This window comes from Phacochoerus africanus, chromosome 13, assembly GCF_016906955.1.
Source record: "Phacochoerus africanus isolate WHEZ1 chromosome 13, ROS_Pafr_v1, whole genome shotgun sequence".
NCBI lineage: Eukaryota > Metazoa > Chordata > Mammalia > Artiodactyla > Suidae > Phacochoerus > Phacochoerus africanus.
Genome location: NC_062556.1, coordinates 12,823,853 through 12,837,724, shown reverse-complemented (window position 1 = coordinate 12,837,724; position 13,872 = coordinate 12,823,853). Strand labels below are relative to the sequence as shown.

General features: G+C 44.9%; 1 protein-coding gene across 3 annotated transcripts in view; it reads left to right on the top strand.

The window, feature by feature from the left end:
- The first annotated feature begins 205 nt into the window (after positions 1 to 205).
- The window catches only part of ALG5 (ALG5 dolichyl-phosphate beta-glucosyltransferase), a 40,004-nt gene continuing 26,337 nt past the window's right edge, over positions 206 to 13,872 (top strand). The window contains exons 1-6 of one of the 3 annotated variants that reach the window (XM_047756152.1): positions 206 to 329; positions 4,074 to 4,211; positions 4,577 to 4,623; positions 5,771 to 5,839; positions 9,385 to 9,477; positions 13,630 to 13,743. In XM_047756152.1, coding sequence (XP_047612108.1) covers positions 269 to 329; positions 4,074 to 4,211; positions 4,577 to 4,623; positions 5,771 to 5,839; positions 9,385 to 9,477; positions 13,630 to 13,743 — 522 coding nt within the window. In that variant the 5' untranslated portion in view covers positions 206 to 268. Of the gene's footprint in view, positions 330 to 1,002; positions 1,139 to 4,042; positions 4,212 to 4,576; positions 4,624 to 5,770; positions 5,840 to 9,384; positions 9,478 to 13,629; positions 13,744 to 13,872 lie in introns of those variants that run through there. The other 2 variants (XM_047756151.1, XM_047756150.1) reach the window with 2 other exon arrangements.

Below are 13,872 nucleotides of genomic sequence, written 5' to 3'. Positions count from 1 at the left end.
TGTGCCTTTCTGCTGCCTGGTATCCGGAAGGCAGAGTACAATGGGGGAGAGCTAAGCCAGGCGGGGCGGGGACTGTTTCCTGCATGCCTTCCCTTCGACCGCCACTAGCCAGACGCCCCTCAAGGTTTCCTTGCTTTTGGCGTGTTTTGACGAATCGGCTATTAGAGAAGTGACCAGTGTCTGTTTAGAAACTGTGGTAGTTCAAGACTCAGGAGAAAACCTACCTTATATCAGAGGATCAAGTATTTGAGTGTGGAGCGTTACTCCAATGTCTCAGCATCCTTTTCCCGCCCCCTTCTTGACTGGGCCCTGGGTTTGCCTCCTCCCAGGTAAAGTCCTCCCTGCTCCAGCACGGAAGAATCACCTAAATTCTCTGCTCGCTCCTTATCCGCACCAAGTAACCTGACCGGGCTCCATAGGAGCAGTTTTGTTGTAGACTGTGTCATGGTTCAAGACCTACACCTCCCTCTTAGATAGGGTTGCCAGATAAAATACAGGGCATCCAACTCAATTTGAATGTCAGATAAAGAGTAGTTTGTTACTGTGGGTACAAGAAAAATTTTTCACTTGATTAGTTGCTACCAGAAGCTGGGGAATAACTGGGAAAGTTTTAGAAATAGATAGTGGCGATGGTTGAAAGAAATTGTAAATGCAATTAATGTCGTTGTAGTGTACAAGTGTATAGAGTCCCAAATTTTGTGTTTTATATTATCAGAGCTTGAAAAAATTAATGAGTGGATTGTATGGTATGTGAGTTGCATTTTAATAATGCTGTTATAGAAAACGATTCGTTGCTTATCTGAAATTCAAATTAAATGGATATCCTGTACTTTTATTTGTTAAATCTGGCAACCCTGCTACTGTAGAACTGAGTGAGCGCCTGCCCCTCGCAAGGACTGAGCGTCTCTCACACCGCTAAGTATTCTTCGCCTCGCCGCGCGGCGGCGCTGTGGGCGGCGGGCGCCCGACCGGCGCGGCCTCTCTGCGGGCGGGAGGCGGGGCCCGCGGCTGCACTTCCGCGTGTGTGTAGGCGCTGCATAGGGCGGGCGGCGGCGGCCTCTGGGCATGGAGTATGGCTCCGCTCCTGCTGCAGTTGGCCGTGCTTGGCGCGGGGCTGGCGGCCGCAGCCCTAATTCTGGTGAGGAGAGGGGTTGGGGACCGACGCGGGTGCGGGTGGAGACTCGGCCCCCAGGCATCCTCTCCTCCGCACTGCCGGGTCTTCGACGTGTCCCTTGAACCATGCTTCACCTAAGCTCCGATCCCAGAATTTCCTCTGCTAGAATTTTACGCATCTTTCTAACGTTCTTTATTTTTATCTTGGAGCTTTATTTCCCTGCGTGTCCAGAGCCTAGAACTTGGGTTCACTGGGCCATGCCCACTCTGTCTTCTTTCGCCCCCTAGTCTCCGGATCCTCTGCCGCCCGCCGGGTCTGTTCCGACCTCTCCATCATTTCCTCCCGGCCTTGCAGTCGCTGCAGTTCTGGCCCCACCAGGGAGGTCTTGAGCCCCCAGATGTTTGCTTTGCAGACTCTCCCTTCCCGATGTAGATAAGGAAATAGAAAGTGGTGGCAGCACTGACAAGTGCCATCTGTTACGGGATTGGTTAGACTAGTGCATTAAGGAGACCCACTGGGGTCACAGGAATACCTAGACAAAGTCAGTGTTACCATGTGCCTGGGGGTCAATATGTCCCAGAATTCAACACCTTAAATTTGCTGCCTCTAAATGAGGCAACACAGTAGAACTCAAGCTCGGATTTTCTTTGCCATTACGGTGGAAACACAGAATCATTGTAATACTTGCTGATCCAAAACTAATAGAAAAGTTGCCAAGTGAACTTTCTCCCATGTGTTTTGGAATGGGTCTGTCATCTAGTTAGTAAATGGAGTAGAAAATGCGTCAAGTGAATTACTCTACCACCCCGCCCCAACTCTCTGGGACCTAGTTAGTGAATGGAGAGGTTCCTGCTTCCTTGACTTTGAAGTTGGCAGCCTAGATAGCATTGCTAAGAAGGCCACTTTGCCATCTTGCCAGAATTTACAGCTTAAAAGTAGTTTAGAGAAACAGCAATATATCCTGACTTCTTCAATGTTTGTGTGATTGGGTGAGAAAGGAATCCTCTTTGCCCTTAGTATATGGAGATTTGGGGAGTCGGGGGAGGTTAGCTTTAGGATGAGGCAGAGTTTGACAGAATCCTAAATTGAATCTGCCTTATGTTGACTCTTGCACGTATTTAAATGTGTATGTTATGAGACTGTCCTGGAAATACTTTAAAAAAAAAAAACTTTCTTTTATTAAAGTATAGTTGATTTACAATGTTGTGCCTATTTCTGCTGTACAGCAGACTGACCCAGTCATATATATATATATTCCTTTTCTTATATTATCTTTCATCATGGTCTATCCCAAGAGACTGGATATAGTTCCCTGTGCTATACAGTAGGACCTCATTCTAAATGTAATAGTTTCTGTCTGCTAACCCTAAACTCCCAGTCCATCCCACTCCCTCTCCCTCCTCCTTGGCAACCACAAGTCTGTTCTCTAAGTCTGTGAGTCTGTTTCTGTTTTATAGATCAGTTCATGTGTGCCATGTTTTAGATTCCACATATTGGTGATATTATATGGTATTTATCTTTCTCATTCTGACTTAGTATGATAATTTCTAGTTGCATCCATGTTGCTGTAAATGACATTATTTCATTCCTTTTTATGGCTGAGTAGTATTCCATTGTATATATGTACCACATCTTCTTAATCCATTCATCTATCAATGGACATTTAGGTTGTTTCCATGTCTTGGCTATTGTGAATAGTGCTGCTATGAACATAGGGATGCATGTATCTTTTTGAATTATAGTTTTGTCTGGATATACACATACACCCATGTCCTGGAAGTATTTGTTCTATTAGCTTGAAGTGGTTAGAAGAGCTACCATTTATTGAGTATTTAACAGGGATTATCTCATTTGGTCTTTAAAACAAAACAGACATAAGTGTTATCATCATTTGTTTTATTTTACTGATGAGGAAGCTGATGTTGGCAAGATGAGCTCCTGTGTGCAAGTGTCACCCAAGTAGGTTTTTTTTTTTAAGCCAGAGGAGAAAATTATTACAAAACACACTGATCTTGTTACGTGTGTGTGTGTGTGTGTGTGTGTGTGTGTGTGTGTGTGGGGTCTCCTCACCCCGCTTCCTTTCTGAATCAATTTTGAAGCAAACATAAGCCATAACATGTTATCTGTAAATCCTCAGCATTTATCTCTAAACTTAGAACCCCCTTTTTAAAATATAGCCACAATGAGGTCATCACTGACTTTTTTTTTTTTAAGTGTAACCATTGTTCACTGATTACAGATACCCCATCTGTTCCGATGTCTCATGTATGTGTTGGTATAATTAATTTTTCCATTCAGTATTCATACACAATTATCACTCAGTTGGTATGTCTCAAGTCTCTTAGTCTGTAACAGTTTCTCCCCACCCCCCTTTTTATCCTCTTGTCTTTAATAACTGATCATCTGTCCTGTAGAACTCCTCAAGAATATATTCTTCAGCATTACTGGTCCCTACTATGGGGCTTGGGGAACTCTTTCCTTCTTACCAGGTCAGTCTGGTTCTGGATGGAGGTCTGCCCTCCCCCCACAGGTTCTACCTGCAGTGTATCCTCTGTCACATAGGCTCCAAGTGGGGATAGGGCCTCACTGTGTATGTGCCAGGGCATGGATATTCTGGGCCTCTCAAAGTAGATGGCACTTCTATAGTGACTGTTCCTTCTTGGGCCTGGGATGACAGAGGCCTGGGAAAGGACAAAGAGCCTCCTAGGGTATTAGGAATGGAGGACAGGACAGTAGTCAGTTATAAACAGGGAACTGACTGGTGTGAATTTTGAAGTCACCTCCAGACCACTATTAATGGACTAAAAACAGGAACTATTTGACCCGCCCCAGGGGAGGGGTGGGAATCATGTAAGTGATGTCTTCTAACATAAGGAAACGAATGTTTAAAAACGTAGCATAATTTCTTGTTAACACACCTGCTTTTAGATTTCCTTTGTTGCATTTATAACGGCTGCAGAAGTACCACACCATCGACATGAAGAAGAAAAGTTCTTCTTAAGTGCCACCGGCCGGAAGGAAGCTTTGCCCAGCATACGGGACTCACCTACCAAACAGCTCTCTGTTGTTGTGCCTTCTTACAATGAAGAAAATCGGTGTAAGCCCCCTTTGATTTGGGGGGGGGGAGTAATGTGGGGGAGAAAAGGAAAAGGAAGTTTAAAGTACGGACTCGACCGTCTTTGCCGGAACATCAATACACGTGGGCTGTGGAGACGGCACAGCGGGTCGTTGTAGTTCAGGGGAGGGGGATTCGCAGCAGCACCAGGTCTAGGCTGAAGTGTTCTGAGACGTGATGAGCAAGAGGTGAGCAGGAGACAGATGTTCCAGATGGAAATGGCCTTGGGGGGACATCCCGGAGGGGCTTATTGGGTCGTTCAGACTTTGTCTGTATATAAACCGTGTGTGCTGGGGCTGCGTGAGTCATTACCTAAAGCAATTTTTAATATTATTTTTTTCTTTAAGTGCCTGTGATGCTGGATGAAGCTCTGGGCTATCTAGAGGAGAGACAGGTATGGTGTTTTCTCTTCCAGTAGGGGGTCTGTAATTAAAACTGGAGCAGGCCACCACGCTGTGGGTCCCAGGACAGAGCCACCATGAGAGGCAGTGCCGGCCATGCACAGGCCATCGTGGTCCTGGCTTCTGTGCTCAGCTTGTTTCCAGCCATTAGCGGGCCAGCCCGACAGCTAACACACTAGTTCCAGAGCAAACGGGAAAGCTGACATTCCTCTCATGTACTTCCCGCCTCATTTTATCCTCTCTTGCCTGATGATATACTTAAAATTGAGTGACAGTATGTCTCAGCCTTTGTATGACAGCATGATGCTGGTTTTGCTTTTGTGAGTTTTTAAGGAAGATGTATATTTGAGAAAGATCTGTAATTAGGGTGAAATCATTTTGTATGTTTTTATTCTGAAGGTCCCCTCTCATTTATTTTCCTCTGCTTTCCCTGCATAAAGAGAAGGACAGTAACACGTGCCTCTCTTTCGTATCAGCTGCCACTGGACTCTCTTTGGAGAGTTTAAGACAATAAGTATGGCTGGGTCTTTTTTTAGAAGATTTCTTGTTTTGATTCACTTTGGCTTTAGGTTGCTTTTTTGTGTTAAGGGAAAAGAGGAGATTCATTGAAAGAGAAAAAAACTGAATGAAAGAGGAAGTTGACTGAGCCTTTATTCTACATGATGCTTCTGCCTCTTCCATTACACATGATCTGCACACTAGCCAAGTGAATGAGGTGTTGTTTCTGGTTTTGTTTTGCTGTTTTTGTTTTTAAGAGAAAGCAGGCCCAAAACATTAACCTGCCTGAGGTCGTAAAGCTGAAAAGTAGTGCAGCCACTTGGAACCTGCACCTTCTGACCTCAGGCTTCATGGGCTTTTCCTCCCAGAGCTGCTCAGCCCCACACGCAGTGATGGTGGTGGGGGCGGGGGGGGGGGGTTGCAGGCCATGGGGACGCAGTCGGTGTGCACCCTCTATTCCACGCAGCCTCTCTCCTCCTTTGTGTCCTTAGCTTCTTATTTTATGTGGTCTGTGCACTTATCTTCATATTTACACACATCAACAGTAAAATAGTTGTTTTTTTTTTAACATCCTTTCAACTTTATTAGACTTCTTGATGGTAGTCATGCCAAATTGAAGTATTTTATTTTTGCTTCTTGCAGAAACGAGATCCCACATTCACTTATGAGGTAATAGTAGTTGATGATGGCAGCAAAGACCAGACTTCCAAGGTAAGTGAACTTGCTTTTAGAATTGCCAACAGCTAGAATAGTTTAGCAAATGTAAAATTGTATTTCTGCTCTTCCGAGAACCCTACAGCAATACCCAGTACTCTCCATTTAGGGTAAGTGGGTAGGAGAAGAATCAGAGAGATTTCTTGTGTGGAAAGCTGGGACATGTGCCAGCCACTCCACTGCCCCATGAGACCAGGGGAGCTTGGGGGTCACCAGTGGGGAGAGATCCCATGTACCAACAGTTCACCTTGGCCTCTGTGAATCTTCAGTCTACCAATTTATGGGGTTCATTTTTTTCTTAAGCAGAATTATTTCCTTTATGCTCCACCTTAACTTACAGTTTCTAAAGCAGTTTTCTCATTAAACAGAAAACATACAGGGAAACATCTCTTCATCTATTTATTTATCAGTGATGGCTTTTGTTAGCTCCCAGCCGTGCAGTGCAGGAAGAGCTAGACACTGGGTAGGCCCTGTAGATCCTCGAGCCTGCCCGTTGTATAAGCGGCCCCCAGGTCAGGCAGCGTGGCTCCAATCTCTGTAACACAGGTGAAAATGGAGTTTGTTAGACTGTGAAGGGAGGGCACCTCAAGTCCCCATCGGGCACCCACTGCTGAGGTGACAGAAGCAGCCTCAGCCCAGCCGAGAAGCAGCAGCTTTTCCTGGAGAGCAGTCCTTAGCGGCCCTTTGGCCCATGAGGAGCAGGCTGCTCTCCTGGATGGATCAGGGAGGAAGAGGTTCACACTCGTTCCCAAGGTTGGAGAAACGGGAAACTTGAAATCATGTTTCATATAAGTTTTTATTTAAAAAAAAAAAAAGGAAAAAAAACCTCTGTCCTTAAATTGAGTATTTATTGTCTTTCTCTGAAGTGTTTCACTCTCTGAGGGGTATGAGAAAAAACTTAGATGTAGTTCTCATTCTTAAGGAGTTTTAAACTAAGGAAGCAAAATCTAGGCCAAAGTATGGCAGAAGAGAGTCCTGCAGTGGTACAGAGATACTGATTTTACCCTCAAATAGCGTAAGATACCAGAAGGGTAAACACCCTATGCTTACCGGGGAGCAGGTGACGGCCGCTGTGTTGCGCAGGGCTCACCGAAGCAGCCGCGTCCATGTAGTCCAGGCAGGTGGGCTTCAGCAGGGTTCACTTCCTCCACAGCCAGATAGCATCCCCTTTAGAAGGAGCCTTCATCCTGCCTGGTCGGGTGTCTTCAGGGTCACTCAGCCACTTGCCCAGTGACTTCATCTGCCTGGTTTTGGAGTCTTGTGATGACTCTCAGGCTTTCTGCCCACCCCCCCAGAACAAACATCTGCAATCAAGGAAATGTTCTCTGAGTCAAAAGACATTTCTTGAGCCATTTACGTGAGTCAAGGGCCGGGACTGGTGCTAAAATACAAAGATGGAGACCTGCCTCTGTCCTCAGGGAGTTCACATCGCATACTGGAGACCTGCGCTGGATAAATAGAGCACAGTGTGTCTGATATTTTTATCAGTTAGGAAGTGTCTCCTGAGGGGAGCTTTGTAACAGAAGGTGTTCAGTTAATCTCCAGGACGTCTGGGTGTCATCATTTCAGCATCTGGGCAGTGTCAGGTGGCTGGATCCACATTGTTTCAGTTCCTGGGCACTTTCTCATCACATAATGGACACAGCCACAAATATCACTCATCCCAAGGCAGTAAGAGATAGCTAGGACATAAAGAATTTTCCTTGTGGGGAGTTCCCTTTGTGTCTCAGTGGACTAAGAACCTGACTAGTGTCCCTGAGGATGCAGCTTCGATCCCTGACCTTGCTCAGTGGCTCAAGGATCTGACATTGCCACAAGCTGCAGTGTAGGTCACAGATGAGGCTCAGAGCCAGAGAGGTGCTGTGGCTCTAGTGTAGGCCGACAGCTGCAGCTCCAATTCAACCCCTAGCCTGGAAACTCCCATATGCCGCAGATGTGACCCTAAAAAGAAAAAAGAATTATCTTTGTGTGCCTCTTTCCTTTTTCTGTCCGGGAGTGAAAATCTTTACCAGAAGCTCCCCTCCTCCAGCAGACCTCCCCTAGAGGCCACGAGCTAGCACTTGATGACATGGCCTCCCATGCCTACAAGAGGAGCTGGAAGGTACTTGGTAAAGAGGATTTAGACCAACCATGACTCATCTCTTAGGCCTGCACACACTGTTACTGTGCAGCCCGGGGCCAAGAGAGCAGGGCAGGAGGTGCTGTTTATTGAATCGGCAGATGATGGTGCCCCCTCAGTCCTGTCCTAGGAGTAGGTATGGAGAGCAGTGGCAGCACTTGTTCTCTGAGATTAGTCAATTCTAGGCTGTGTGTCAGGCACCAGAAATATTAATCCTTGCCTTTAAGTAGCTCCCAGCCTAGTGGGGAGGGTCTACAGTGCCCCCCTCCCTGAGTGGTGAAGAGGTGGAGATAGCAAATAGAGACCACTGTTTTGTGACTTTGATTATAACCAAAGGGAAGAGACAGTTGTTTAACATAATAGTGAAGCCAAAGGGAAGTTTTTAGCGTGCTCGAGTCTTGAACCCAATTCTAGTAGGTAGGGTAAGTCTGCACATCAGTGAAAGTAACAGTCCAATGGAAACATGCCTTAGGAGCACATACCATTACTAGACTATACTGTCCTTTTTCCGGGAGAAGGTAAAGATGGGCCTGGAAGCTGGGAAGAGGAAGTGGTATTTGAGCTGAGTCTTAAGCTGGCCTGACAGAGTGCAAAAACCGAATGAGAATGACTTCACAGTGCCTTGGAAGTGGGCTTCAGAAGGCGAGGCTGCTGTTGACGAAGAGAGGTTTTGTGGAGGGCGAGTGGAAAAGCAGCGGCCACTTTCCGTGAGTCGCACCCCAGTGGCTTGAAGCCTAAATGGGGGGCAGAGAGATGTTGAGAGCAAATAAGGATCACCGTTTCACGACTTTGATAACGAACCCGAGTGATGGCAGCTGCTTAAGACAGTAGTGAAGTCAAGACAAATTTTTAAGATGCTGGAGTTTTGAGCATGTTTGTGGCTGAGGAACCGGCAGAGAGGAAGCGATGAAAGATTGAGAAGAGGACAAGTCATGGTGCAGTTAGCTGCTGAGAGCGAGGCATTTGAATGAGAAGATTTTGGGGAAATGGTCTAGGATGCAGACTGCTTCTCTGGGGAAGAAGGTCGGGGCTTATTCCCGAAAGTAAATAGGGCCGTTAAGCAGTACTGAGAGCCCAGTCACAAGCGTGCACCATTTGATTAGCGCATGGGTTTCAATTTTATTTTTTCGAGCAACTCGGTAGCCTAGGCAGAGGAGTCAAAAGAATGAGACGGCGGCTGCCCGTTCTGGTGTTTTCCTCTGCAGGAAAGTGAATTGTGACTTTAGCCTAGTAGGTCAGTGTCTGATCATGGCACCAGGAATTCAGCAACTCCTCTGGGCCACCAAACTGTGGGGTGAGTATGATCTAGTCACAAGGAGAGGGCAACTCAAATAGCAGTGTTTAAGCCAAATCAGAAACCCAGTCCATGTCACTGTCTTGGAATACGAATTAACTTTATTTTGACTTTTATATAATTTGACAGGTAGCTTTTAAATATTGCCAGAAATACGGAAGTGACAAAGTACGAGTGATAACACTGCTGAAGAATCGTGGAAAAGGAGGAGCTATTAGGATGGTAATACGTAGTTTCAACATTTTTATCTAAAGGATTAAGATCTTTTAAGTAACCTTTTTTGCAGATTATAGTACATGTGTATTCTGCAGCTGGCTAGTTGAATAGCAGCCTTTCAAGTTGGTGGTAAATTGCTTATAACAATAACTTCATACATATATATGTATTTCAAATAAAAAAATATGCTCTATCTACAACATATGGGTGATTCAGGAAAATATGTTTATCTTAATCAGAGTTTAAAATGTTGCTGTCTATCTCTTTGTGTCTTTGATACAGTCACAGATGATAAGATCACATGATTTTTTGCAGTTTACAGAATGCTTTGGTGTATTGAGTTTAACCTATGCGAAGGCTCTGTGCAAATTCACACGTGTGTGATTTAAGATCTGACGTGGGTCTGTCCTGATGGAATTTACAGTCTAATACAAAAGGTGATCGTGCTTACAAGAGAGGCACAGATGAAGTGCAGTAGAAATTCCAAGAAGGAAGGTTACTTTCAGCTGAGGTGTGTCAAGTAGGAGTCAAGATTTGCTGAAAGAAAGATCAAAAGTCAAGATATGTGAAGGAAAAGCCAAACAGTAGTGCTTTAAATGATTTAAGAGGTTAATTTATTCATTTTGCCCCACCCTCTCCCCCATGAAAAGAAGTCTGGAAGTAGCTGGGCTCGTTCAGCAGCTCCTCGTCTCATCAGGAACCCAGGCTCCTCCCTCCCCTTCCTCCTGCACACCCTGTGCACAAGGTGGCCCCAGAGCACCAGCTTTTACCTCCGCAGCCCAGGCAGGGAGCGTTCCCAGAAACTCTACCCAGGAACTGAGGTAAATCCCCCAGGGTAGAACAGGGCCACCCAGTCCCAAGGAAGGCTGGGAAATATTTTTTCTCAGGGTTCCAATTATCAGAAAGAAGGGATCAGGTCGGTCACTAGCAGCCGTGGGCACGTGAGGAAATGTCGCTAAAGCCAGGCCCCAACCACAGTGAACACTGTCTTGCACTTGCTGACTGATTATTCTGAGCTAAGCAGCACATTTACCACCTTAACACACTTATCGCCTTTAAACCTCCTCACATCAGTGAGTTAGGTCCTGTTATTTTGATTAGATAGATGAGGAGGATGAGGCAGAGACAGGTAAGTGACTTGCTCAAGGTCACGTAGATAGTAAGTCAAGATTTGGACTGGGTTGATTTAGCCCTGAAGCCCATGCTCTTCAGCTCTCTGAGCAGGTATAGAGAAGGATTTGAAAGAAGAGCGTACCAGTCAGCAAAGCAAGAAAAGACAGGAGGCAGAACGCTTGGGATGTGTACTAGAAACAGTGAGTTTGCTCTGCCTGGGTCACAGGATGTACGGAAGGGAGAAGAACACGGGGTTAACGCCACATTAAATCTGCCATTCATTCATTTATTCAGCCAGCATTTGAGGGTCAGCTGCATGCAGGTACTTCGTTCGAGAGAGCAAAACGAAAGATACCCATCCTGTCCTTAAGGATGTCACAGTTCACGAATGTCGTAAACGCTCCAGTAGAAGTTTGTGCAGAATGCGGCCACCACCCTCCATCTGGAAGGAGCAGCAAAGACGTCCCACAGGACGGGAGTTCCGAATGAAGTCTTCAAGGAGAATTAGGAATTGTCCAGGCAACAGTTGGGACAGGGATCTTGCAGAGGGGAAGAGAACTCTAGCAAAGGCACAGCAGAGGAACTGGGACGCGGGCCTTGATGTTAGCGATAGGCTGGAGGGTCACGTGGGTTCAGACTGTGGGCTTTGGGTCAGGGGCTTTCGGGTGTTACCACTGACAGAGTGGCAGCAGCCAGCACAGTGGTGTCGTCAAGGTACAGTGAATATTTGGATTATGCTGGCGACGCAGCAGAGAAAGAGAAGACAGATGTGAGAGGTGTGCGGAACGAGGTCAGTGTATCAGGTGACGGGAGGAGGAATGAGTCACCAAACCTCAGAGGAGGAGGATGCCGTAGACGGAGTGAAACACTGGAGGAGGAACTGGTTTAAGCGACGGTATATTTAGTTGAGTTCGAGCCATACTGAATTTGAAATACCAAGTAGTGGTATCCAGAATAGCCTGGGAGAGAGGGCCTGAGAGTCATCCATGTGTTTTAGATGGTAGTGAAGCCGTTAAATTGGCAAGGAAGAGGATATAGAAAGAAAAAGGAGAGCCGGGAATCAAGCCTCGGGGAAAAGAGGCCCATCGGGAAGAAGACAAATCAGAGAAAGAACAGTCAGAGGAGAGAGGGTGTGATTGAATGGACAAGAATGGGAGCGCTGACCTAGACTTTCCTCGAAGGTTGGCAGTGAAGTGCGGCCATCAGTGCTAGAGTGGGAGAGTAGTGGACATTAAAGGACTCCCTAAAAAAGAAAAGAAAAAAAACATAATGGGGCTTAAACAAGTTTGGGGGCAAAGGCACTTTGCCGTTTGCTATGTGATAACCTATAGGTCAGCTTTATTATGTATCCTTGAAATAGTTCTTTGATTTTTTTTTTTTTCATTTCAAACCTCTAGCTACAGATTTGATATTTTGTAATGTTTTTCTTTTCTAAATCTTAGTCTATGATGTTCAGATGCTAAGTACAACATTTTTAGTTTTACTTTTTAACCCATATTCTAATGCGTATGATAAAGATTCTACAGATACTACTTTGTGGCCTTATACTATAGAGTCAGCAGTCAATTATCTGTCTAAATGTCTATGCACAGTCACACTGTTATTTTACTGAATCAAACCATAAGTATATTTACACTTAAGAAACAGTGAAGGAGTTCCCATCATGGCTCAGTGGTTAACGAACCTGACTAGTATCCATGAGGACGCGGGTTTGATCCCTGGCCCTGCTCAGTGGGTTAAGGATGTGGCGTTGCCATGAGCTGTGGTGCAGGTCACAGACGTAGCTTGGATCTGGCGTTGCTGTGGTTGTGGTGTAGACCGGCATCTGTAGCTCTGATTCTACCCCTAGCCTGGGAACCTCCATATGCTGCAGATGAGACCCTAAAAAGAAAAAAAAAAGACAAAAAAAAAGAAATCACTCAGATGCACCATGAAATTGTTGATGCATACCTTATTTCTGTGTGAAATATATACTTGTAGAGCCATATTTTGCCCAGAAGACCCATCGATTCAAAATTGAATGGCAAAATTTTGCTAAATGTCAGATACCTGCCTCAAGTAATAAAACAGCATTTGAATATATCCATATTTCCTAAATTTTAGTGACATTCCACATGTTTTTATTCAACAGTTAATTTAAAAATACTTTAGATTCCATAATAAAAATTCTTTTTTTTTTTTTTTTCAGGGCCGCACCCACAGCATATGGAGGTTTCCAGGCTAGGAGTCTAATTGGAGCTACAGCTGCTGGCCTACATGAGAGCCACAGCAATGCCAGATCCAAGCCATGTCTGCAACCTACACCACAGCTCATGGCAAGGCCAGATCCTTAACCCACTGAGCGAGGCCAGGAATCGAACCCGCAACCTCATGGTCCCTAGTCAGATTCATTAACCACTGCGCCATGATGCGAACTCCCCATAATAAAAATTCTTTCACGTTATGATGCATTTCACAAAAAAGTCTATAATATATTTGTTAATTTGCTCCATAAATGTGTTCTGTGTTTGCAAATTTTTTTTGGCCACACCCACGGCATATGGAAGTTCCCAGGCCAGGGCTCAAATCCAAGCCATAGCTGCAACCTATGCTGCAGCTGCAGCAATGCCAGGTCCTTAACCCATTGCACCACAGTGGGAATTCCAATATATCCTTCATATGCTGCTCTAAGGAGCCCCTGATCCCTTTTCAGCACCATGATACATATATAATACAGATATTATATTTATCATAGGTATTTTACATTTTTATTCTTACTGATGCAACTTACCTTTAATTTATCAAAATCTATTTTATCTTGATATTTTCCAAGATATTACTAGTATGACTGCACAAAGTTTTTAAAATCATGAAATAGGCATTAGGTACTTTTGGAAAGATCTTACCAATGTAATTTGTTTTCAGTGAACTTTGGTGTCCTTCTGCCATTTCATATCTAATATTTCATTCTTGGGTATTTTAAGTAAAAGAGAAAAAACTGATATGTTACCAAATGTAACCTTAATTTTAAGCAACTTTCTTTTAATTGAAATTTTTTAAATACAGGGTATACTCAGTTCTCGAGGAGAAAAAATCCTTATGGCAGATGCTGATGGAGCTACAAAGTTTCCAGATATTGAGAAATTAGAAAAAGGACTGAATGATCTACAGCCTTGGCCTGTGAGTATAAGAATGCAGTCTAAACCATATTCAGTCAAGAATAGAGGGTATCAGGAGTTCCCGTTGTGGTGCAGTGGTTAACGAATCTGACTAGGAACCATGAGGTTGCGGGTTCAATCCCTGGCCTTG